The 22531-nt window shown below is 44.3% G+C and overlaps 1 protein-coding gene across 4 annotated transcripts in view; it reads left to right on the forward strand.

Annotated features, from left to right (window-relative positions):
• Window positions 1-1160: 1160 nt before the first annotated feature.
• Window positions 1161-22531, forward strand: part of FBXL17 (F-box and leucine rich repeat protein 17) — a 474489-nt gene continuing 453118 nt past the window's right edge. For all 4 annotated transcript variants that reach the window (XM_074994182.1, XM_074994183.1, XM_074994184.1 and 1 more), the window contains exons 1-4: window positions 1161-2042; window positions 8800-8922; window positions 11260-11517; window positions 12688-12819. In XM_074994182.1, coding sequence (XP_074850283.1) covers window positions 1317-2042; window positions 8800-8922; window positions 11260-11517; window positions 12688-12819 — 1239 coding nt within the window. In that variant the 5' untranslated portion in view covers window positions 1161-1316. The remainder of the gene's footprint in view (window positions 2043-8799; window positions 8923-11259; window positions 11518-12687; window positions 12820-22531) is intronic.

Genomic DNA, 22531 nt, shown 5'->3' on the forward strand with positions numbered 1-22531 from the left:
GGCTGTACCCTGGCAGCAGGTCTGTTGAGAGTGGAGCAGCATGGTCCTCCAGGGATGGGGTTTCCCCCACTCCCCAACCCCACCCCTCACAATCCTGACCCTATTTCCTGAGCATCCCTCTTGGGTGGCACCCCTACTCTCCCTTACCCCTATCCCCCATGCAGGGCCAGCACCCTGAGAATACCTTACCTGCATGAAAACTGCCCTGAGGGTGGACTTCCCCACACCAAACTGGTTCCTCACACAGTGGTAGCCCTCTGGAGTGGCGAGCTTCCAGAGTACAGTGGTGACCCGCTTCTCCAGGGGGGGTGGAGGGTTGCAGCTTGGTGTCCTGTCTGCGGAAGGCGGGCGTGAGCCAGCTGCAGAGCTCCAGGAAGGTGTCCTTCCTCATTCAAAAGTTCTAGAGCCACTGCTGGTCATCCCACTGTCCTATAAGCTGCTAGTCTCACCAGTCAGAACAGCTGGTGAATCTCCACACCTGCCTGGTGACCTGAGGGGGCAGGTGCAGGTGGGCCCGTGCGGCTGCTGTGACATGCTTCTCCATACGGGTGTCAAGGAGAGAAAAGGCTTTAGGGCAGCTGGCGCTTCAAGAGCCAACAAGCAGCTGCCCTGGCAAGAGAGAGAGGAAATAAACCCCCTTCCCGCTCTTGTGCCCCCCGCCCCCCACGGGCTGTGCACACTGGGGGAGGGCTCACCCTATGGGCAACTGTTCCCCTAGCGGTCTCTCCAGGGGGGGGCACCAAAAAGCCCCCCCCCCCATCTCCCTCACCATCCCCCCCCCCGTCTGCTGCACCCCACAGGAAACCGGCCCCGGCCCCGCCCCCGCCCCCGCTGCGGTTTGCCCCTGAGGCGCTTAGTCAGGTGTGTAAAGACAGCGCAGCAATTGCCGAAGCTCCGCAGGATTCCCGGCAGCCGCGCGCAAGGAGCATGCGCAGTACGGCCGGAGTGGCGATTCCCGACCATTGACAGATTCCCCGGGCTGTAGCGGCCCCATCCGCCGTAGCGTGTTGACGGCGCCGGTCCCGCCCGGCCGGAGGCGGCAGCACCGCAGAGCGCCGGCCCCAGGCGGGCTCCCTCTTGCTGAGCCGCGAGCGGCGCGTGGCTGAGGTCAGCGCGGCCGTAGTGGAACCGCCTTCCGGTTCAATGTCCCGGAAGAACCGGCGCCGCCTCCCGCTTCTCGCCACCTGCCGCAGCGCCTAGCGACCGGGCACCATGACAGCTGCCGCTCCTGCCAGCGGCCGCAGCTGACACCGCTCAGGGACCTGCCCGGGGGCGGCGGCCGGGCCCCCGCTAATCCCCGCTCCGGAGCCTCCTATATGGGCCCCCTGCTCTCGCGGCAGGGAACCAGCCTGAGCGGGCAGAGGAGCCGCCGCTGCCGCCGCGGGAGGAAGGTGCCGCCGCCGCGCAGCCGGAGCTGTTTTCTGCGCGGGCCCTGCATGCTCTGCTTCATCGTGCACGGCGCCAGCCCGCCCGCCCCGGAGCAGCCCCTGCCCGGCCGGGACTCGCCGCCTCGCTGCGCGGCCCTGAGCTCCCCGGAGCAGCGCGCCGCCCGCCGCCTCCTACATCTCCCGCCCACCGCCTGGGAGCAGCGGGGCCCGTGCCAGCGCCTGCTCCTGTCGGGCCTCTTGCCCCCGCCCCTGCGGGCCTTGCTGGGCTCGGCGCGGCCGCCTGGCGAGCCGGCCCCCGACATGGTGTGTAAGCGCAAAGGGACCGGCCTGCCCGCCTGCCCGCCGTGCAAGCAGCCCCGCTGCACCGCCGCCCCGCCGGAGCCGGAGGCCGCCGCCTGCCAGTGCCCGAGCGAGCAGCAGCTCTGCCCCCTGCCCTGCGCCTCCGGCCGCGCTGCTGAGCAGCCGCTCAGGGGCCCGGCCGGGGAGAGCGGCGTGGGGGAGCTGGCCGCTGAGCTGCCGCTGTCGCCGGAGGAGGAGGAGGAGGAAAGCAGCGAGCCGGAGCGCCAGGAGCCGCCCGAGGACCCCAGCGAGTGCTGCCGAGAGCCGCCGCCGCCACCCGACATCAACCAGCTGCCGCCCTCCATCCTCCTCAAGGTAGGTCCGGACGAGCGTGGCCCCGTCGGAGGGGGTGGTGTGGCGTGAAGCGAGGCGCAAGTTCCGCCTCGTGCGTGGCTACGGGAGAGGCAGAGTTGAAGGTCCTTTAAATGGAGGGATGTTGCTGCTTTTCCCTGGCGACCGGGAGAGCTACCGCCTGTGGCTAGTTAGGGTGCGGCGCGGCGCGGCTGCAGTCGCATGTTCTTTCACAAACTGTTTCCTGGTGGTGGTGTGGCGCTCAGGGCAGGAGGGGAGGGTGGGTTAGGATAGGACTGTAGCTATCAGACATTTTGGGGAATGAGGTGTGGAGGGGGTGGTGTTCAGGGTCAAGGTTGGGGGTGCAGGAGGGAGGCAGGGATGGAGGATGGTGCGTAGGAGTCACGTGGCTGGGGATTGTGGGAATGACTCGGGGTTAGAGGCCCGGCTGTTTGGAGCGAGGGGACACAGTGCCAGTTGTTGCTGGGTTACCTTTGCCTGGCTTGTGAACAGGTTCCTGTGCTGATGCTCCTGTTTGCTTCCACTGCCACAAGGGAGCTGTGGGCTGGCTGTGTGGGGACACTGTGGCATCTGTGTGAGACCACCCTCCCACCCCCAACCTCTGCCTGCCATTCCCTTACTTTGGTTTCTTCCCAGGGCTGCTGGCAAGAGTGTGCACATGGACTGCACTTTAAGTGCTTGGTTCCCATTGAAGGGGCGGCAGCAGCACAAGTGCTGATGGACCAGTAGACTTGCTAGGAGCATGCTCCCAGCTGGCCCCTTTCGCACCTGCATCCTGCACCTGGCTGTGGGTGAGGGGGGTCACCAGTGGCAGCCTGCAGCAGGAGGCCCTGGGAACCTGTCTGGGAAAGTGCAGTGCAAACCATGCCACACTCTAGCTGGCTCTTGCTGGAGCAGCACATTGGGCCGTACTGCCTTACTTCTAGCTCTGGCCAGCTGACTCATGTTAGGGAACCCCAACATTGAGTGTCCTTATTTTACTTAATCCCTATGTTAAGACTTTTCTAACTTGTACTCAAACTTACGGTTTTGGCATTCAAAGTTGCATTTGTAGGTAGTCCGTGTCTGACGATGACATCTTGAGCTTGCACAGGCTCATTGGTTGTGGACTCGCATGTGGCTGAGGAGTCCAAGCTTTGAATGGCATGAGCATTCGCAGTGGGGGCAAGGGAATTGTCCTGGCTCTGTTGGTGCGGCTGCTGCTGTTGCTTTCTTCCTCTCACGAGCATCAATGAGGTGTATGCGTCGCTGCTCTTCGAAGTTGTCATATGCATATTGTACGAGAGCACACCAGCCTATTTGGTCTTTTGCATGCTGCCGTAGCTGATCTGGTTTTAAACCAGCATGAGCAATGTTGGCCTTCACACAGTCTTTATACCTTTTGTGAGGCCTACCTTGATTCCTTTTGCCCTGGGAGAGTTCACCGTAGAGGAGTTGTTTAGGGATTCTTGACTCCGCCATTCGTATGACGTGCCCTGTCCAGCGAAGCTGGGCTTTCACAGTCATGGCTTCGATGCTCGTGGTTCCTGCTTTCTCCAGGACTTCCAGGTTCATAACTCTATCCTGCCATCGAATGTGCAGTGTTGACCTCACACTGCGTGTGTGGAAGCGCTCCAGCAGTTTTATATGTTTTCTGTACCAGGTCCAGGTTTCACGGCCACACAGGAGACTGGTCAGGACTACAGCCTTGTACACTTTCAGTTTAGTGGACTGTGGGATATTGTGCTAATTCAACACTCATGCTCTGACTTCCTAGTGCCCAGCTGGGCTGGCAGATTCTGGCATTGATTTCTTTGTCAAGGGAGCCCTCATTGGTTATCATGTTGCCAAGGTACTTGAACTCCTCTACTGTTTTTAAACTCTGTTCCTTCAATAAAGATTGAAGCAGGGAGAACAGCAGATCCTGGAGCAGATTGAAACAGTACCTCCGTCTTTCCTAGGCTGACGGCCAAACCAAAGAAGCGAGTGGCATCAGCAAACTTGTTGATGAGCTGGAGATCAGATTCCTTGTGTGCCATAAGTGCACAGTTGTGACCTCAGTGAAAGCTCCCAGGTCCCTAGCATGTTTCTTGCACTCTGCAGTGTGGTTGCTCTAGCTTCTACCTAGACTGTGTATTGACTATTCTGCACGCTGCCAGGAAGCAGCTTGCTTTGCAGAAAGCGTGATTGAGTTGTTTTCTGTTGCAAACTTGAGAGGTTCTCTGCCTGTTTTTTGTGTTCCTTGTAAAATAAGAAACCTCTACAAAACCTAAGTCTTTTAAATCAACTTTTGAGTATTGTGTGTGAATTTTTCAGTAGGAAACCCTCCACACCCTGATGCTCTCTGACCAGCGTGTGTGTGTGTGTGTGTTCCATCAATATATTCCCAGCCCAAATGGGTTCTGTGGCCAAATTAGTTTGGGAACACTGGTGTAGACAAACTCTTAGCTTAAGGTTAACATAAGGAATGTTACCACATGTTCTCTCCATCCCCTGAACCCTTAGGGTAAAACCTCTAGTGAGCTGCAGATTTAGCTTTTCTTTGCCAAAATTTTCTCTATCCTCCTCCTCCTCCTAAGCACAGCAAGTTACAGCAATGTGTAAACAGGCTTCGAGTACCATGAGCTACACCCTTCATGGAAGTATTTTACTTACAGTGCTGGGAGAGCTCTCTCCACTGGTGCTGTGACCATACTACTGCATTGAAGTGCCACCATGACAGCACTTTAAATTTAGCAATGTAGGCAAAGTCTAAGAGATGCTGATAGAATGGAAAGGATTTTGAATTGACTGGTGTGTGACTCAGTTCTTGAATCATAACATCAGAGGAAATACTAATCTCAAACTTTCAGTAGTCATACATATTCAGGAAAATCTGACTCTGTACAACTGTTGTAATACTGTGTGTGTGTAATATATTACAGTAAAGCCTTTTAATCTAGGGTTCCACATGGGAAGTAAAATTAATATTTATGGACTTGTATATTGCGAATTTACAGGTGCACAGCAGCGTATCATGTTTCTGTATATTTTCCTTTGATTCCATTCATATACTTTTTTTCTTTAATTCTATTCTTTTTGTTCTGTTAATTTCTTTTTTCTGCCACTGGTATTCAGTCCTGAGATGTTTGTAGGTAGTTATGGCTCTCCACTAGCTAAATTTTTTTTTGCCAAGCTTTTCACGTGAGTTTCATTTATGAGGAAAAATGAAGAGCTAAACAAGTTCCTTATTTAGTTTGCTCTTTGATTAAAGAATCGCTTTAGTTGTGTAGAGGCAACTGCTTTCCTGTCCTTCCTTTGCCATGATGCTTAATATTCAGCGCTACACTGCATTTGGTTTTTTAATGTTGGCATACTGCATGGCAGGCTTGTCTGTTTTGGCTATCAGGGCTTCTTTTAGTATGACTGCTTTCCATGTCTCTGAACCTGAATATTATCATCTGTTTTAGGTTATTCTTCCTGCAGTCTGCTCACTGTATTTAGAAAGATTAAACTGATGTTTCCCTATTTAGCTAATTACTTGGTCTCGTCATATTATTTTCAGTAGTTTTTTGTGCTGTAATGTTTGATATTCGTAGTGCTCTTAACCAGGTCAGTTAACTTAATAGACACGAAAGTAATTTTCTTCCCTGCACCCTTCTGTCCTATGTACTTGATTTATCAAGTTTCATTTTATTGTTTTCCTCTTTGTATTTTCATCTTACCAGTTTACTTTCATCAGACTTGCAGATCTGAGGAAGTGGGTCTGTCCCACCTAATAAATTATACTACTGGCCTTTAAAGTACTACATGACTGCTTTTTTGTTCTGTGAAGATACAGAATAACATGGCTGCCTCTCTGTGACCATTCTGTTAAGATGAGCAGGAGATGAGTATTTGGTTATGAGATGCTTGCTGATCAACCAGTCTGTTTTATTCCCCTGAGGAAATGATAGCCCTTTTAGACCAGATATCTGTCTGTCTCCAACAGTCACTGGCTAGTGAGGGAACCCAGGTCTACCTCTGCTTGAGGGTCCATCTGAAATGTCTTCCTTCAGCTAGTAGCCATGTTACAAACTTGAAGCTCCATCCCCTCTAGCTATTGGAAAGATCTTTGCATATCTTCTTCCTGGCGTTGTAGTCTCCTGTTCCCTCAAGGCCATAGGTAGAAAAGAAGTTGGCACTTTTCTCTCTGTCTCTGTCCTTTATTCTTTTCCTATAATTAGCTCCTATGTCTGTTTTCTACATAACTCCTTTTTTCAGTTCACTGCCAAATATAGCATTCCAAAAAACCCCATATTGAAGCTGACGAGTCTTGTTAGCAGCATGGTACGCTTGCTGAGTGAAGCTAGTAGTAGCAGCAGCAGAGGTACTGTCAGGAAGATGTTTTGGTTCACATGTAAAAGTTTGTCTTTGCAATTATAATTTCCAGAAACATTTTTAACATCTTAAAATCTGCAGAAATTGATGAATTGGACTTTTGCATTTGCCATGAAAAAACTTCTGACTTGTTGGCTGTGTCTACACTAGCACAAATGTTCGACATGGCCATTTAGAAGATTACTAAGGAGGCGCCGAAATGTATATTCAGCACCTCATTAGCATGATGCCGGCTGTGGCTCTTTGAAATTGCTGCATTTCACTGCCACGCGGCTCGTTCGGATGGGGGTCCTTTTCGAAAGGACCCTGCCAACTTCAAAATCCCCTTATTCCAATATGCTGATAGTAATAAGGGGATTTCCAAGTTCGCGGGGAACTTTTGAAAAGGACCTCCATCTGGACAAGCTGCACGGGAGCGAAAAGTGACCATTTTGAAGAGCTGCAGCAGGTGGCATGCTAATGAGGCCCTGAATACGCATTTCAGTGCATCATTAGTAATCTTTAAAATGGCCATTTCCAACACTTGTGCTAGTGTAGACATAGCCGTTGAGTTGTAAGCATGCTGTGTTATACAAGTATAAATGGGGCTGACCCTTGCTGCTCTGGACCTCAGCGGGAGGGGGTCTTCACATGCTGCCCCCTGTCCCAGCAAAAGTTTTTCAGCTCCCATTGGCCAGTTTCTGGCTTCTGGCTAATAGGCGCTTGGAGTTTTTGCTGGGGCATAGGACCAGTATGCAAAGCCTCTCTCTTCTCCCCCTTTGGCATCAGGAACAGAGACCCACATGGGGCAAGCTTGACCATTCTGGGGTTGCAGCAGGCAGGGATCCCTCCTTAGATTGCTTGCCAGAAGCTGTCTAGGAAGCACAGCCCAGTCAGTCTGCCTCTGGCACCCCAGCCCCTTCCTCCCCACCAACGCCCTACCCTGGGTCGCCACCCAAAGCCTCTGTACTCCTTCCAGGTCAGAATCCTGTCCTACACCTATACTTCCCTGACCCTGCCTTCCAAGCCCCTCCCCCAGGCCACAACCGCCGCCTTCACCCAAACTCCCTCTCAGACCCCCATTTCATTCTCTCCTATATCCATGCCCCTACCCCAAGCTCCCTTCTGCACCCAGCCTCCATCCTAGTCCCTGCACCCCCTTTAGAGAAAAGGCCCTTGGCCACTTACCAGAACCTTGAAATGGCCCCACCCATCAAAAATTACTGCCCACCCCTAGCCTAGATGTATAGAGCAGCAGACTAGTGCTGTACTGCAGGCGCCTCTGGAGAACATTCTGGAGCTCCATGTAGCTGGAATGAGGTCCCATTGCCATGCTAGTGCAGGTCTTTCACCTACAAGGGCTGGGAACAGCAGGCTAGGACTGGCTGAGGAGAACTCTCCAGTGTGTAATCACATTGGACTATGAGGGGAATCTAGTCATAGACCAGTGGAAGACTTGAAGCTAGGTTAGGAGGTGACTTTGGGCACAGCTATGCCTGCTCCCTATGCCCTGGCTGGTCAGACAAGGTATTGATCACAGGGCCCTTAGTTAGAACCTAGTTGAGCAGGGAAGGCACAGGTTTTCTTACTTCAGCCAATGGGCGACACTTCCACTGACTCTCCCCACTGGGCCGTTATGCTGAGCTCAGACTCAACCTCTCCTGGAAAATGACCAGTGAAGTGTGGCGCATGTGTTTGTGCAAGATGTAATATAAAATATGGTAAATAGAAAATTTAAGGGTTTAGTGTCTTATGGCACCCTTTCGCATGTCTTGTCACAGGCTTCCCCCCCGCCGCCCCTTCGTATTAGAGCCATGCCTCTGAAGGAGGACTGGGTAACACTCCTTTCACAGCAGCTCTGGTCATATATGCCTTCAGTGGAGAGACACCAGTCATTCCGTCTTTGCACATCAGGTGTCTTTGTGGCAGTCAAAGCCTCTAGGAGAGTTGGGATAAAGATAAAATGCTAATCCTGTGCTTGGTTTCATTGCATTGTGGTGATTTGTATTGTTGAACTTTGGGGCTACCCTAGTATGTGACTAAATGAAGTTGCTCTTGAAAATAATTAATGAAAATGAGTTTTGGTTAATAAAACACTGTTACATAGCTTAAAAGGTTTGCCATATCTCAGGTACATGCAGAAAATCAGAGGTAGCACTGTTTCTGAACTAAATGTTTAAGTGGAATCCATTCTCTATGTCATGTGGTTTTTATGATTGAGATTAATATCTCAAAGCTGTTTTTGTTGGTCCCATTTTTCATCCTTCACCAAGCAAGTCGGGGACGAAGAATAGAAACAAGTGTCGATTAAAACTGTATGAATATTTTTCTGTCTGTCATAAGTATATGTAGGTTTTCATGACCAACTAACAAGGAAAGTATTCAGTTCTGTCTCTCATATATATGGCTACCATACCTGACAAGTTTTTTTTTTTCTTTGCAGATATTTTCCAATTTATCCTTGAATGAGCGCTGCCTCTCAGCATCATTAGTTTGTAAATATTGGCGTGATCTCTGTTTAGACTTCCAGTTCTGGAAGCAGCTGGATCTCAGTAATCGTCAGCAGGTATGAAGACATAATTATGAAAAAACTGAGTACATATGGCCAGTACAAATTTTGTTTGCCAAAATTAAAATCAAAATTGTGAAGTATATTTTAATAGGTGGTGGGCTTTGTTCCTTCACAGTTCAACTTTACTTCTAATGCTAAAAGCAGAAGATGATTTAGTAAGATTTAATTTAGCTTTTCTAAATGCACTTTGGCTTTACGCTGAAGTCTGTGGTTGAGACAGAAGGAGGATGTGCTCTGTTTAAAAATAGTGTTGTATTGTGTGCTATCTATTTATTGGATACTTAACGTAAATAAAACTACCATTATCTAGTTGCTCATCTAAGATGAGAGGCCTGACTCTGCTTAAATTGTTGAGAACAGATGGTTCTTATGAGACTTAGTCTGTGTGGTCTTTGTCCAGCTGATACTTGATCTAGCATAATCTTAGAGCCATATCTGTGGGGGGGGGGGGGGGCATTGTTTTTAATGAACCTCCTATCAATAGAGGATGCACCACTTAAAGGTGAAGTCTGAGTGCGTTCCCTTGGTGAGTTAAGTCTGGAATTGATTTTTGTCTAGGATTCACAGGTGGAAGGAAATAGTGAGAGAGGCATCAGACACCAATGGGTGCTGAGCCCACGGTTATTGATTATGAGGATTCACAGGGCACCAGGTCCATCTGGCACCTCCCTATGCTCTATAAGAGGAAGCTTATCGGAACAGGTGTTGAGATCATGTATAGTTATTTTTCCTGTGTCTCTTTAAAATGTGAGCATTTAAATACTGGATTATTTTTCTTTTACAGCCCATGTTACTATCAACATGAATTAAGCCTTTGTCTCAAGTGACCATTATCAAATGGTCCCCTCCTTTAAACTGATGTTTTGTCTTCAGATATTTTACCATTAATCTGTGTGGCTGATAATTGATTGGCATACTAAACTGCTATTTTATTTACACAGCCATGCCCTCTTCCTTAGTGTGTGTGTCTTTTTTTTTTGAGGGGGCAGGGCCAGAGGGGTTGATTGAAGTCAATGTGGGTCAGTTGTTGGCTGATGGTGTGAGGGTTGAAGACCATTAATGACAGATTATTCCTGTACTATAGAAGAAATGGTGGCAAAGTCTTTTATTTTCATCTGCCCACAACCAAGTCAAAATTTTATCCAATGTAACTATTGACTAATAAATAATTTTATCAATTTAGCTTGGTTTGTTTTACCTCTGTTTTTAATAATAAACTCTACTTGCCCTGAGGAATTTTCTGTCTGTCTGAAAGGGTGGTTCTCTGTCCAATTTGGTAAAGCTTTTAATGAGGTCATTGGTTTAAACAGCAGGGGTGAGGCTGGCTGGCTGTTTTATACTTGCAAGGACTTATATTATGATGTAATACACATGTATGCACACCAGGGAGATAAGTGCTATTGTAAAGGAACGACTCCAAAAGGCTGTGCATAGCAATTGCTGGTTAAAGATGACCGAGCATGGGCTGACATCTTAGATAACACAATTTTCTTTTCTTTATTTAATGAAACTATTATCGTAAGAGTATTTCTATTCCTGTGTTCTCTCTGTCAACATCTTGGATTTCCAGTTGTCCTCAGACAATCCAAGCTACTTTCAAAGAAAAACCCAGTGTTGCTGACCCCAACAGTAAATATTGAGTTGGTAACTGTAATAGGATGGTTGCCAAAAGCTCTCTAATACATAACTTCCGTGAGGAGCAAGTAATTCCAAGAAGCAGAAGCACAATAGCTCTCTACTGTGCTTCACTGGAAAGTGTGACAGCAAAAGCAAGATTAAGGCCAGGTGAGAAGCTAGTCTACAACACGTCAGCCTGAAAAATCCATGCCCCTGAAGTTCATGGCTGAGTGACCTAACCACTAGCATAGACCACATTAGAGCATCAGAAGTATTCTTCCATTCATCCAGCTACTACATTTTGGGAGGTGGATTAATTATGCAATAGGAGAAACTCTCTGTTCGCTGTACTGAGTGTCTATGTTAAAGAATTACAGTGGTGCAGCTGTAGAATTTTTAAGTATAGACAAGTCCTTAGTTGTCTTCTCCCTTCTCCCCATTCAGGATGTGCGCAGATCATTTAAAGCTATAGCTTTAATTGACATCATGGATTGGGACATGACTTTGAGAAAGGAAACTGTCAAGTTGATAGCAGTAATCCATACAATAAACCTAAATTTTTTTGCCTTCCCTCTCTAATGTCATAGTACTCAGGTATTAACAATGATGTCTCCTCCTCTGTACTCACTGTATAAACATGTTTTTTAACCTAAGTGTCAGATGATCGAGAATATTAAATTGAGAATTTGATTTATTTATTTATTTATTGGACAGGTCACTGATGAATTACTGGAAAAAATTGCATCAAGAAGCCAGAACATATCTGAAATCAATATTTCTGATTGTCGCAATGTATCTGATACAGGAGTGTGTGTTCTAGCATGTAAATGTCCTGGACTTCTAAGGTATACTGCCTACAGATGTAAACAACTTTCGGACACATCTATCATTGCAGTTGCCTCACAGTGTCCTCTGCTTCAGAAAGTACATGTAGGCAATCAGGACAGGCTTACTGATGAAGGACTCAAGCAGGTAATAGATTTTTGTCAAATATGTCAGTTTGATGCTGCTTTTGAAGTGAAATTACATTATGATAAACTTTCTTGTAAAACCAGGGTAGTCCTTTTCAGCTATATGAATATTTCTAATAAAGGGTCACATAAAGAGGTTAAGAGACTGGCGATTTTCCCTAAAGCCCTTGCATAAAAGAAATGTTACTTGGAGTGCCTAGAGTGCAAAAGTGTAAATATATATCTTCCAAAATACAGAGAAAGTGTGTGTGTGCGTGTGTGTGTGTGTGAGAGAGAGAGAGAGAGAGGTGAAATAAACTGCTGCTTTGTTTTGTTATGGGATGGAAAGAGTTAATCCATTAGTCCATGAAGAGAGGCTCTGAATTGCTGGAGAAAGCCCATGGATGTTTATTTGCTTACACCAAATCTAAGTAAGGTCTGCAGGAGTTGTTTTTGGTCTTGGTTTTCTTGGGGGGGGCGGTGTCTGTGTGATAGTATAGTGACCAGGAAATGGGCTCAGTCAATGAAGGAGGCTCTGGGAAGATATGTTACCGCTTGACTTTTTGGGCTTTCAGAAAGCTCTTTTTATTTGCCATTGCTTGTACACTTGGCTGCTAGGTTTGCAGTTAGTTGCTCTTTTTCCTAACTGCTGCTTACAAAACCCTTCTTTTTCTCTGGTGTGGTTACTTTTGCATGTAGCTCTTCCAATGATCAGTTGATGTTATCTGGCTATTGTATGAGGTTTTTCAAGGCTTGACCGAAGTATTTGGAATTAAGCTTTGAGTGTCCAACTTGCAGAAGCAAGAGAGTTGGCTCAACTGCCTGCCTTTTTTTTTTTTTTCTTGTGGTATGTGCCTGTCAAAACTGAAGGAGGATTAGAATTAATAGAGATCTATTTTAACCTGGTATTTGCAAATGTGCGTGTAAAATATATAATATGTGGGGCACAATCAGCCTTGGCTGCTCTAATTTATCCTGTCAGAAATCTTATTTTTCCAGGCAATGCTGTAAATTTCTTACAGGTTCAATTTCATCATACGATTGAAAGATGACATACTATATACTGAAATAACTTTTCTTGTTTGTGACTAATACTAGTGTAATGCTTCAGAAACATGCTCCAGATAAGTTCATATTCTTGTTCATTTGCTGTCTTTGTCTGGACATTTAACTTGAATTTATTTCCTTGCAGCTGGGCTCAAAGTGCAGAGAACTGAAAGATATTCATTTTGGCCAGTGTTACAAGATCTCAGATGAAGGAATGATTATTATAGCTAAAGGATGTCTGAAGTTACAAAAAATATACATGCAAGAAAACAAATTAGTAAGTACTTGTTGAAATATGCCGTTTTGAAATAGTTCATGCTATCTTTTGTCCTTTCCTGTTTCAAACTATCAAAAGTCTCTCTGTTTTCATTCTTAAGGCTGTTTCTAAATTACATACTTTTTTGGCAGTTGTTAAAAAAACTTCTCTCCAATTTTATGAGACTTTCAGAACTCTATAGGGAACCCAAATGTTGACTAACAAACTGCATGTCATAACTTTTTTTTGGCATATCAGTGCTCTTGGAGAATACCAGTCCAGGTAAGTGTGTGTGTGTTTGTTTTTTTTTTTGTGCTTGTCGCACAATCTACCTCACAGACTTTTTTAACCGTTTCAGTCTAGAAATAATGCTTTTTGTTTTCAATGTGCTTAGGGATCATACTGACAGATTAAAAATAGGACAAGCCCATGCAAAAATGATATGCAATAATTATACTCTTAATACCTTATTTAACAGGAAGTTAGTGATGTTTTCTCTGATCTTTGAGATGTGTGTTGCTTTTGTAATGCTTGCAAGTACAATGAATTTTGTAGTCTAATCTGAAAATGTGCTGCCATTTCTCAGTCAGGTTCTAGTAGAGCAGTTTTTAAGATAATAAAAGGAAGCCATAACTGTGAAAGTAACATTTTCTCAGGAGTAATACAGTGTCTTTTGTGACCCAGATGTGAGAGGCCATTTCTGAAATGACAGATTGTTACATCAAAGCAAGCAACTGCTGAAAACAATAGCTTAAAGCTGTGGTGTCCAGTACGCACATGATTAGCGTGTTTGGCGGGTTGAGTGTAGCTAGTTGGCTTGAACAATAAAGTCACTAATTTGTTTATAGCAGTAGTCATTATAGTGGCTACTGCATTAGAACTGCTTGGACACCACTGTCTTAGAGCGAGTGAGTGTCATGTATGTAGGTATGTTATGTACTTTGTTCAAATTGTTCCTAGGCAGTTGATCTTGAACCTCAGCTAGATAGTTTGTACAGCTATTAAAGCAGAATGATTCTCTGTGTGTGTTAGTAATTAAAAATAAGTTATACTTCATCGTGAAAGACAAACCCACACTTTGCATTTGCTGAGAACGATGGGGAATAGCAAAAATTAATGAGATCACCAAGTGCATCTTCAGACAACATGGAACGCTAACTACTTCATGGTACAAAGTGGTGGCATTTTCTGTACAAGTGAGACTGAAAAGGTGTTACAATAATATTGGGTTGAAGTCTTTGCAAAAATAATAGAGAACCAATATTTATAGTGTAAATTGCAAAAGATCAGGAGAAATAAACACTACTAAATCTCCTGAGGTGGGGAGGGTTTTTTCAAAAAGGCTGCCTTTTTTTTTTTTTTTTTTTTTTGCTTAGAGTCAGATTTTAATGGTGCTCAAAGGAAAAGACACAAAAACAATCTTTGTGAGATGTGAAGACCCCAGGCTTGTGAATAAAAGCTTCTATATATTTCAATAATCTGCTATGCACAACTACTAATTTTGTGTGTATGTGACTGCTAAGAGTCTAGAGTTTCACTGTTACACATATGCAGTTCTGTAGCATCTCAGCAGAGTGACTACAGCATGTGTTTCTTCTGGTGGTGCACACCTACACATGCTTTGGTACACAGAACAAAACGTATTCTGCCCATGGATTGAAAAATTGGAGTAAGCACAGCTCAAATGACATTATTTAGCAAAATAATTTTTAAAAATGCCTAACATAACTTACAGTGTGGCAAAGCTCAGTCTTTACCTTTGGGGTCCTGCACTTCCAGGCAGTTGGTGCTTGCCTCAGAGGCTCACTGTGGCCTTCAACATAGCCTCATGCTCTTTAATAGAGACTAAGGTCACAGCCTGCTGACCCTCAGCATCAAAGGCCAGTCAGTGGATTAGGGGTGAAGCCCCTCCTTATTCCCAGTCCACCCTCTTGGTTATAGGCTCTAGAGTGGTAGAGGAAGAGTTTGAGGGGAGCCCAGTCCCAGCTACTACTCTGGGTTCTGTTTCAGTCTCCCTGAGGCAGTGGCAACAGACAGTGTTTTCTCCACTCCCAACATTTAAGCCTTTTCTCTGGGCCACGTCCCCAAATGACCTCGTTCAATACCTTCTTCCTCCCAATCCCTAGCTCCCCCTGCCCTTGCTAAAGGCGACCTTTTAGCCTAGTGCCAGTAGGTTCTTGATGGGCTACAGATACTTTGTTCAGCCTGACCATCAATGTCCTGTTGCTAAGGTGCTTTCTCTCTAAATGTTCTGTGTGGCGCCAGCCTAGAGAAAGTAGGAAGCTGCTCTGAAGTCCAATAAAATGTAGAAAATATGGACATTTCATTGGCTGTTTGTTTGTTCTGATGTGTGAAACTGTGTGGTCTAATGGTTTATATATTAAAAACCAGACAAATGAAACTAGGAAGCATCTAGTTTACAATGAAAATAAACTCCTCAGTAAAATCAGCTTTTATATCAAATGCATTGCCAGTAGAATCAAATCTCTCTCCAATCTGATTTTGTTCCTGTGGCATCGGCACTCTTATCAGAATTGTACTCCAGAAGCGGAGTTGTCAGGTTAAAACTCCAATATTAGTCTTTTCAGTGGCTAAAGTAACAGTTTTGAAAATGTAGATGCAGTGTTACTGTGCTTAATAAGAAGGCCAAATTATTCTCTGCTGTAAAGCTTGGCTTGATGCAGGGAAGGGGGGGAACATGAGGGGGCTGGTTGTAGCTCACTGATCTTCTGCAATCTAGCCCTCACAAAAATTGGAGTTGCTCTTGTTTATTGTAGTGGTATAAGATTCCTTATAGACCTGAATGTGTGTGGGGATAGTGGAACCCCACCTCGCCCTGAGCACCTCTTTCTTGTGACAGGCTGTGACATATGGTACCTCAAAATAACAGCTTGTATACCCATATTTATTACTTGTATATGGTTATCATATTTTTGCACAATGTATGCCTTTTGAGGCGCCATTGGGAAAGTCATAATCTATTGAATTGTGTGATCACCATTGTATATGAAGGGAAGAGTTTTTTTTTTTTTTTTACTTTTCGTTACTGAAATGTTGTGTGTCTTGGAAATGCCCACAGATCAACGCCTTAGGAACTGTGAACATAAAATTTTGCATGTCAAGTCTCACATACACGAAAGGTATAAGAAATCAGGTGCAACTCATATGAGGGACTAAATGCAGGGCAATCTAAGCTCGCAACAGTGATTTTTGTTTTTTTTTTCCCCAGCACCTGGAGGAGAGTATAATACAAGGGCTAGTGACACCACCTCTCCTCTCCCACATATGAGTGCAACAAAATCATGGAGCTGGTGGCATGGGGTAGTGGTCAGTGCTGGAAAACTTTCTTGTTAGCACAGTCTGTTGTAGGTTTTTGGGTATGAAAAGTCTTAATGAAGCTGTAAGAAATTTAGGCTGCAGTTTTATATATTTTAAACCAATTCTGATCTTCTATGCCAATACCACTTAAAGTTGCTTAAATCTATCTTTCTGTAATTTAATAAACAATGTCTTCTCTAAGCAAGTGGTGTGTTCTTGACTGTTTGGGGATATCTATTTTTTTTTATCCTGTGATGGAATGACAAACTAATGAACTTACTCTGATTTGAAGGCATCTTGAATAGTGTAAGTGCACATTTCTGAGGGTATTCAGGTGTCACCCTATTTGTAATTGAAAAGTAAGTAGACATCACACTCGGGTATTTGCGGGTTGGCTTGCATGCTAGAAGTTTGGGTGAGAAGGCACAGTGGAGTCTCATATGGTAAAGCAGGACATGGTGCCCAACAGCCCAGGTTCTACCTGGGGCATATAGCACAGAACTCCAATGGTGTAGGTGAAGTGAGGGGACAGCAGGGACAGGAACTTGCTGTGGTGCCTAAATCGGTTTTATGCTGGCAGCTAATTCCTATAGCTGGAGAATTCTTTGCTCTAGCAACCTTCAATCAGAATTCTGTGGCTGTTTGGTATCATCTTAGTACACGGTAGTTGTATTAGGCCAGCGAAGCTAAGCTGAATTTGCAAGCAGCTTGATACGAAAGCTGAAAGGGGCTGAACTGCTGCTCTTTTCAGTGGATTGAATCTGAAATCAGTATAAAGTATATATTATTATAGTGTAAAAGTTATGTTAACAATTTCATTGAAGAACACTTCAATCTATTTGAAAAAGAACAGGGAAAGAATAAGTGTGTGTGTGGTTAATTTTTTTTGGAGGGGGGGCGGGGAGGGGAGAGGGGTGTTCATCATCCCAAAATTATGCTAGGTACCTTACAAAAGAAAACACATTCCTTGTCCTGAAGTTCTGACTGTTAAGTAGGCCTTGACAGTTATAAACCATTATCAGCTGGTCCGTCAGCCACACACCTCATTTCCAGCAGGAAGTATGCTATCAGCAGCAGAAACAAAAAAAGTACAGTTTTGTATTTTAATTAAACTATTAAAAAGTGCAAGAAAAACAGACAGGGTGTGGGGAAACTGTTTGTGCTTGTTTAATTTAAATGAAGATGGTTTTGTCTTCTGCATAGTAAAGTTTCAAAGTTGTACTAAGTCAGAGTTTGGTTGGAAACTTTTGAAAGAACAATCGTAACATTTTGTATGGAGACGCAGACGTTTCAAAGTTATGAACAGCCTCCACCCCCAAGGTGCTCATAATTCAGAGGCTCTGCTGTATTAAGAGAGTTACAAACAATAAATACAGAAAAAGGATGAAAAAAGTTAGTGTCCCTTGCTTCCTTTGTGTGCATCTTCTTACGTATGGACTTTTTTTGTTTCTATCACTTTAGAATGTCATGTGTGCTTAATTTTATATTTTAACAGGAGGGACCATAGTTCAGGCTGATGACATAGGAAAAAGAACCAAACTTTCCAAACTTATCTAGTTGGTTTGATTCTTTAAAATAAGTTTAAAAATAGGTATGTAACGGCCTCACACTGGTTGAACATAAATGGAAAAATTTGGAACTAGGCTTTCAAATTAAACACATTGGTATGAGGAAATAGTTTTTACTTCACTGCTGCTGGTATTGATTTCATTTGGAGCTAATGCGCAATGCTAAATATTAGATATATTTTGAATTTATGAAATGCAGTTTGAACCTCTGTAGTCTGGTGCCCCGGGACCTGATTGGTGCTGAATGAGAGAATTTGCTGGACCATGGGAAGTCAATATTGTCTACCAACACTTGCACTGCTTTCCAGGCTCTCAGAGGACATTTTAGGGGTAAATTAGGGCTAAATAACAGCACGGAACGCTGACCCGGGGCTGGTGTCAGTAAATAAACTTTATTGGACCATGGGAAACACTGGACTAACTAAAATCATGCCACGTTACAAATGTTGCTGGACAAGTGTGTTCTGGATTAGAGCTCCAACTTGTAGTAATGAAGTAAACTGGTAGATTATTTGGTCAATATTCCACTTCCCCCATCCCTCCAAAAAAAAGTGGTAGCAAATTGTTGCACCTACTCCTAGGAGGAGCATGTATTCATCATTATCCATGCAGCAGACTTCAAAGTTGGGTAGCTGGAAAACCTGAAGCTGCTGTACTCTCCCTAGCAGAACTTTCTATGTCAGCCGTTCTCAACCAAGGATGTGAGGCACTCTGAGAACTCTGGAGCAGGTTTTGGAGGTCTGCCAAGCAAGGGTGATCACTGTGGCCCAGGACAGCCAAACACCCACCTCAAGACCCACTGCCCAGACTGAAGCCTGAGCAACTTCTTTGCTAGGGCCCTCTGTGATATGACTTTTATATGGATAAAAACAGTTATGACACAGGTAGGCCATGGAGTTTTTGTCGCATATTAGGGGGCATCAGAAAGGAAATGGTTGAGAAGCCCTGCTTTATTTGGGAACTTGAAATACCCCTGCACAATAGCCTTGTTGACTTAATTTTGGGTTGCGGCTCCCAGTTCAAGAAATTATCATCTTGTCATATTGGACTGGGTAGTGCATTGTGGTGTTTTCCTTTCAACTTTCCCACCGCAGGCCAGGAAACTGGTGGATAGCCAAAATTGTAAAATTAACATCTGTTGCTATTTCATAAGTGCCTAGTGTAGGTACTTGTTCTACAGATTACCTGATAAAAAAAGAATTGGAAGCATCATAAAAGGAGGTATCCACTAAAGAAGAGGAATAGGTTTGGGGTGCTCAGTGTCTGATACAAGAAGAGGCTTCTGTTTTTGATCCCCTGCCCTCTAGTGAGATGGGAAGGCAGTGGGGTCCCAGAAGAATACTCATTATATAGAACTGAGGACAATAAATCATGTCCTTTAACAAATGGCTGAAACATTGCTGAATTATCACATCCTGGTAATGATGGACTGCATATCAACAAAGGCCAGTACCAATCACTGGTGTGGGTATGAAGTCAAGGGATCTACAGAAGAAAGCAGCAGCATTGAAGCAATGGGTAGAAGGACTATCTATAGTCTGTCAGGACTTTGCACATAAAGGGTGCCAGCAGTATGGAGGCCGATGGGCTGAGTAGAGGAAGATTTCAGTTTGGTGGAATGGAGTCTTCATAATTAATCCTTTTGGTTGATCACAAACGTCCAGAACTGATGTTGGGTATTTTTTCTATGCCAGTCAAACTGGAAGGCTTACCAGTGCTTTTTAAGGAAGAGAGCCAGGAGCCTTAGGGCTATATGTTCTCTTATTCAACTCGTGAAAGGGTTTACTTTATTCTACCTCTACTGCTGACTGCCTCCCTCCACCACCAATGCAGAAGATGAGGGACAGAAATGATTTTACTTGCTCTGAATTAGCTCAGGGACTCTTGGTTTCTTGATCTCGTGAATGTAGAAGTGTATGATTAGAAGGTTCATCTGGTGTAATCCCCAAGGTGCAAGGTTTGTTGTCTAAACCACTTGACAGATGGTTTTCCTGCTTCCTTTTAACAGCTTCCTTTGAATGCACTTCCACAGCCTCTTAAGGCAGTTTGTTCTATTGTCCTACTACTTTTACAGTTCGGAAGCTTTTCTTGAGGTTTAACGTAAATCTGTTAGGGTATAATTTGAACTCATTGCCTCTTCTCATACATTCCATGGCAAGAGACTCTTTTTTTCTCCATGTTTTTTATGACAGCTATTCAAGCATTTGAAGACTGTTAACATGACCTTTTGGTACTTTCCTCTTTTCCAAACTATACATACCTGGTTCCTTTTAGCTTTAGCTCATATGGCTGCATTTCATCCTCCGGTGATCTTTGTTGCTGGTCTCTTTCTTCCCAGGTTTTTGTTTTTTTTTACATTCTTTCTATACATGGGTGACCAAAATTGGACATAGTAGTCCAAATGAAGGCTACCCAGCACCCAGTAGAGTATTACAATCACCTCCTGTGACTTGCCTGTTATGTCTGTTAACAGAACATAAAATTGCATTTGCTTTTTTTGTTTGGCAATAGCCTCACACTTTTGACTGTTTGTTTTTGGTTGTGATCCACCATAACTCGTAGATCCTGCTCAGCAGTGCCACTGCCAAGCCTCTTATCCTGTGTTCTGTATTTGTGCATTTGGATTTTTCTTCCCTGAATAGTGACAAGTGTCAGAGAGGTAGCCGTGTTAGTCTGTATCTTTAAAAACAATAAGAAGTCCTGTGGCACCTTACAGACTAACAGACATTTTGGAGCATAAGCTTTCGTGGGCAAAGACCCACCCCATCAGATGCACGAGTCACTTGTGCATCTGACGGGGTGGGTCTATGCCCACGAAAGCTTATGCTCCGAAATGTCTGTTACTCTGTAAGGTGCTACAGGACTTCTTGTTGTTTCTTCCCCGAATGTAGCACCTGACATTTGCCTCTGTTAAATTTCGTTTTGTCTTTTATAGCCCAGTTCTCCAATTTATCAAGATCCCTCTGAATTTAAACTTTTATCTGTCAAAATATTGGCAGCTTCCACTAGCTTTGCCTCATCTGTAAATTTGATCAGTATGCTTTGTGTGTGTACATTGGATCTATAATGTGTTTCTGAATCCAATACTGGGTTTATCTCATGGTCTTGTTTTTCCCAAGAATCCAGAAAGATTATGTATTGTAACTAGGCATTTGCAAGTAAGTTTCTAAAATGAAAGGGCTACTCTCTTTGTCTCATTGAAACTCTGGTATCATGGAGAAAAATCAGCAGGACTCAAGCTATGATATGGTCTAACTTAAAGTTTTGGTTCATAGGGAGATGTGTTCAGCATCATGTAAGTAAAATGTCTCATGTTTGGGAACTTTTACAGGATACTTTTGTTTTCAGATTACAAGCTACTCAGGGGAAAGGACATATTTCTCTTCTGTCAGCAATTTTGAGTATTTCTCAGGAAGTCTTCCACTTCCTACCATTAGGACACATGTTCCTTCAGTAGAACAGTTGAGCTATGGTGTCTTCGTAAGGCTCATAGAACTCTGTCTGGGAATTTGAACATAGATGCTCATTCATGAACTCCCCCATGAAATTCAGAAGTTCTCATTGCCTTCCTTTTGTTCAACTCCTTTTCACAGAAAGGAGAATATGTGGTATTTGCTGATTGGAAGGCAAGATTTAAACCTTTCTATTAAAAGAACCGAGAGCATAAAAGAGAGGCACAAAGGCATCTGGGTCATCTGTCTCATGCTGGGATATGCCTGTGCACAGCTGAGGCACATAGAACAAAATGATTCAATTTTGCAAATGGGTGCGAGAGGTCACTCAGTACGAGTAGTGGGAGCTTCAGGAGCTGAGAAAGTATGGGCCTGTTTCATTGAAATCTTCAAAGCTGCAACTTGGTCATCCTCACATACTTTACCAAGTTTTACTGTTTTCAGCTGATGAAGCCTTTGACAGGCAGGCTCCCCACAGTGTGGTCATTGCTCTAGCGTAACGGAATCCTTTCTCTGATGTTGTTTTTTTTCCCCGATTAAAATATCTGACACTGAAGAGCTGGAGACCTAGCGCTGAAAGATATTAGAAGAATTGTGGGTTATGTACCTGGAGAAAAAAAAAGTCTTCCTTTGACCTAATAGACCCAGGACTCCCTGAAAAGGGACGAAGTTTAATTTATGGTTAAAATTATCTGTAATAGTTCATAGTGTTCTCAAGGTCTGTGTGTTGCTGATGTTGGTTGAGAGATTAGTGTTTTACAGTGCGGAATCTAGGGAAGCATCTGAGAAATGAGAGGGTGCTTGGAAGGGGTGGATCTAGTCTCTCAATACATCTTCCAATCAGTTTTGCTTTTGCCTCCTACAGCTGTTGGGGAACAAATAAAAGAACTTTTTGTTATGTAAGCAACCAGCAAGTCTTCCACTGCTTCCTGGCAGTATATATAATTTTGGCATATGTAATTTTAGGTATTTTTTTATTTACTAATGCGTAAGATAACATATTGAAAGATGCTTGTAAAAGATAGTGTGGTTGTAAGTATGAAATCCCACTACAGTACTGCAGTATATCTTTGCTGAGAAGTGGAGTGGTATGCATTTTGTGAGAATTACTATGCGGATTAGCCAACTAGGCACGAATATGGTAATGATCTCCATGACTAGGGCACTCTTTTTAAATGAAGGACAAACTTGGGCTTGTATAGATGCTCATGGTGCGTTGCTGTGGAATAGCTGAGTATATTAGAGAAATACTCAAAGGCCCCCAAAGCTTTCTGTCTAGCTACAGTATGATCCTTTGCTAATTGCTAATTCTACTGTACTCAGAGATATGTGCACTCAAGTTGCGTGTCTGAGATTAATGTGACTCTGAGTGGTGGGGGAGCTGGCGCTGGGCTG

The sequence above is a fragment of the Carettochelys insculpta genome, chromosome 5, assembly GCF_033958435.1.
Source record: "Carettochelys insculpta isolate YL-2023 chromosome 5, ASM3395843v1, whole genome shotgun sequence".
Taxonomy (NCBI): domain Eukaryota; kingdom Metazoa; phylum Chordata; order Testudines; family Carettochelyidae; genus Carettochelys; species Carettochelys insculpta.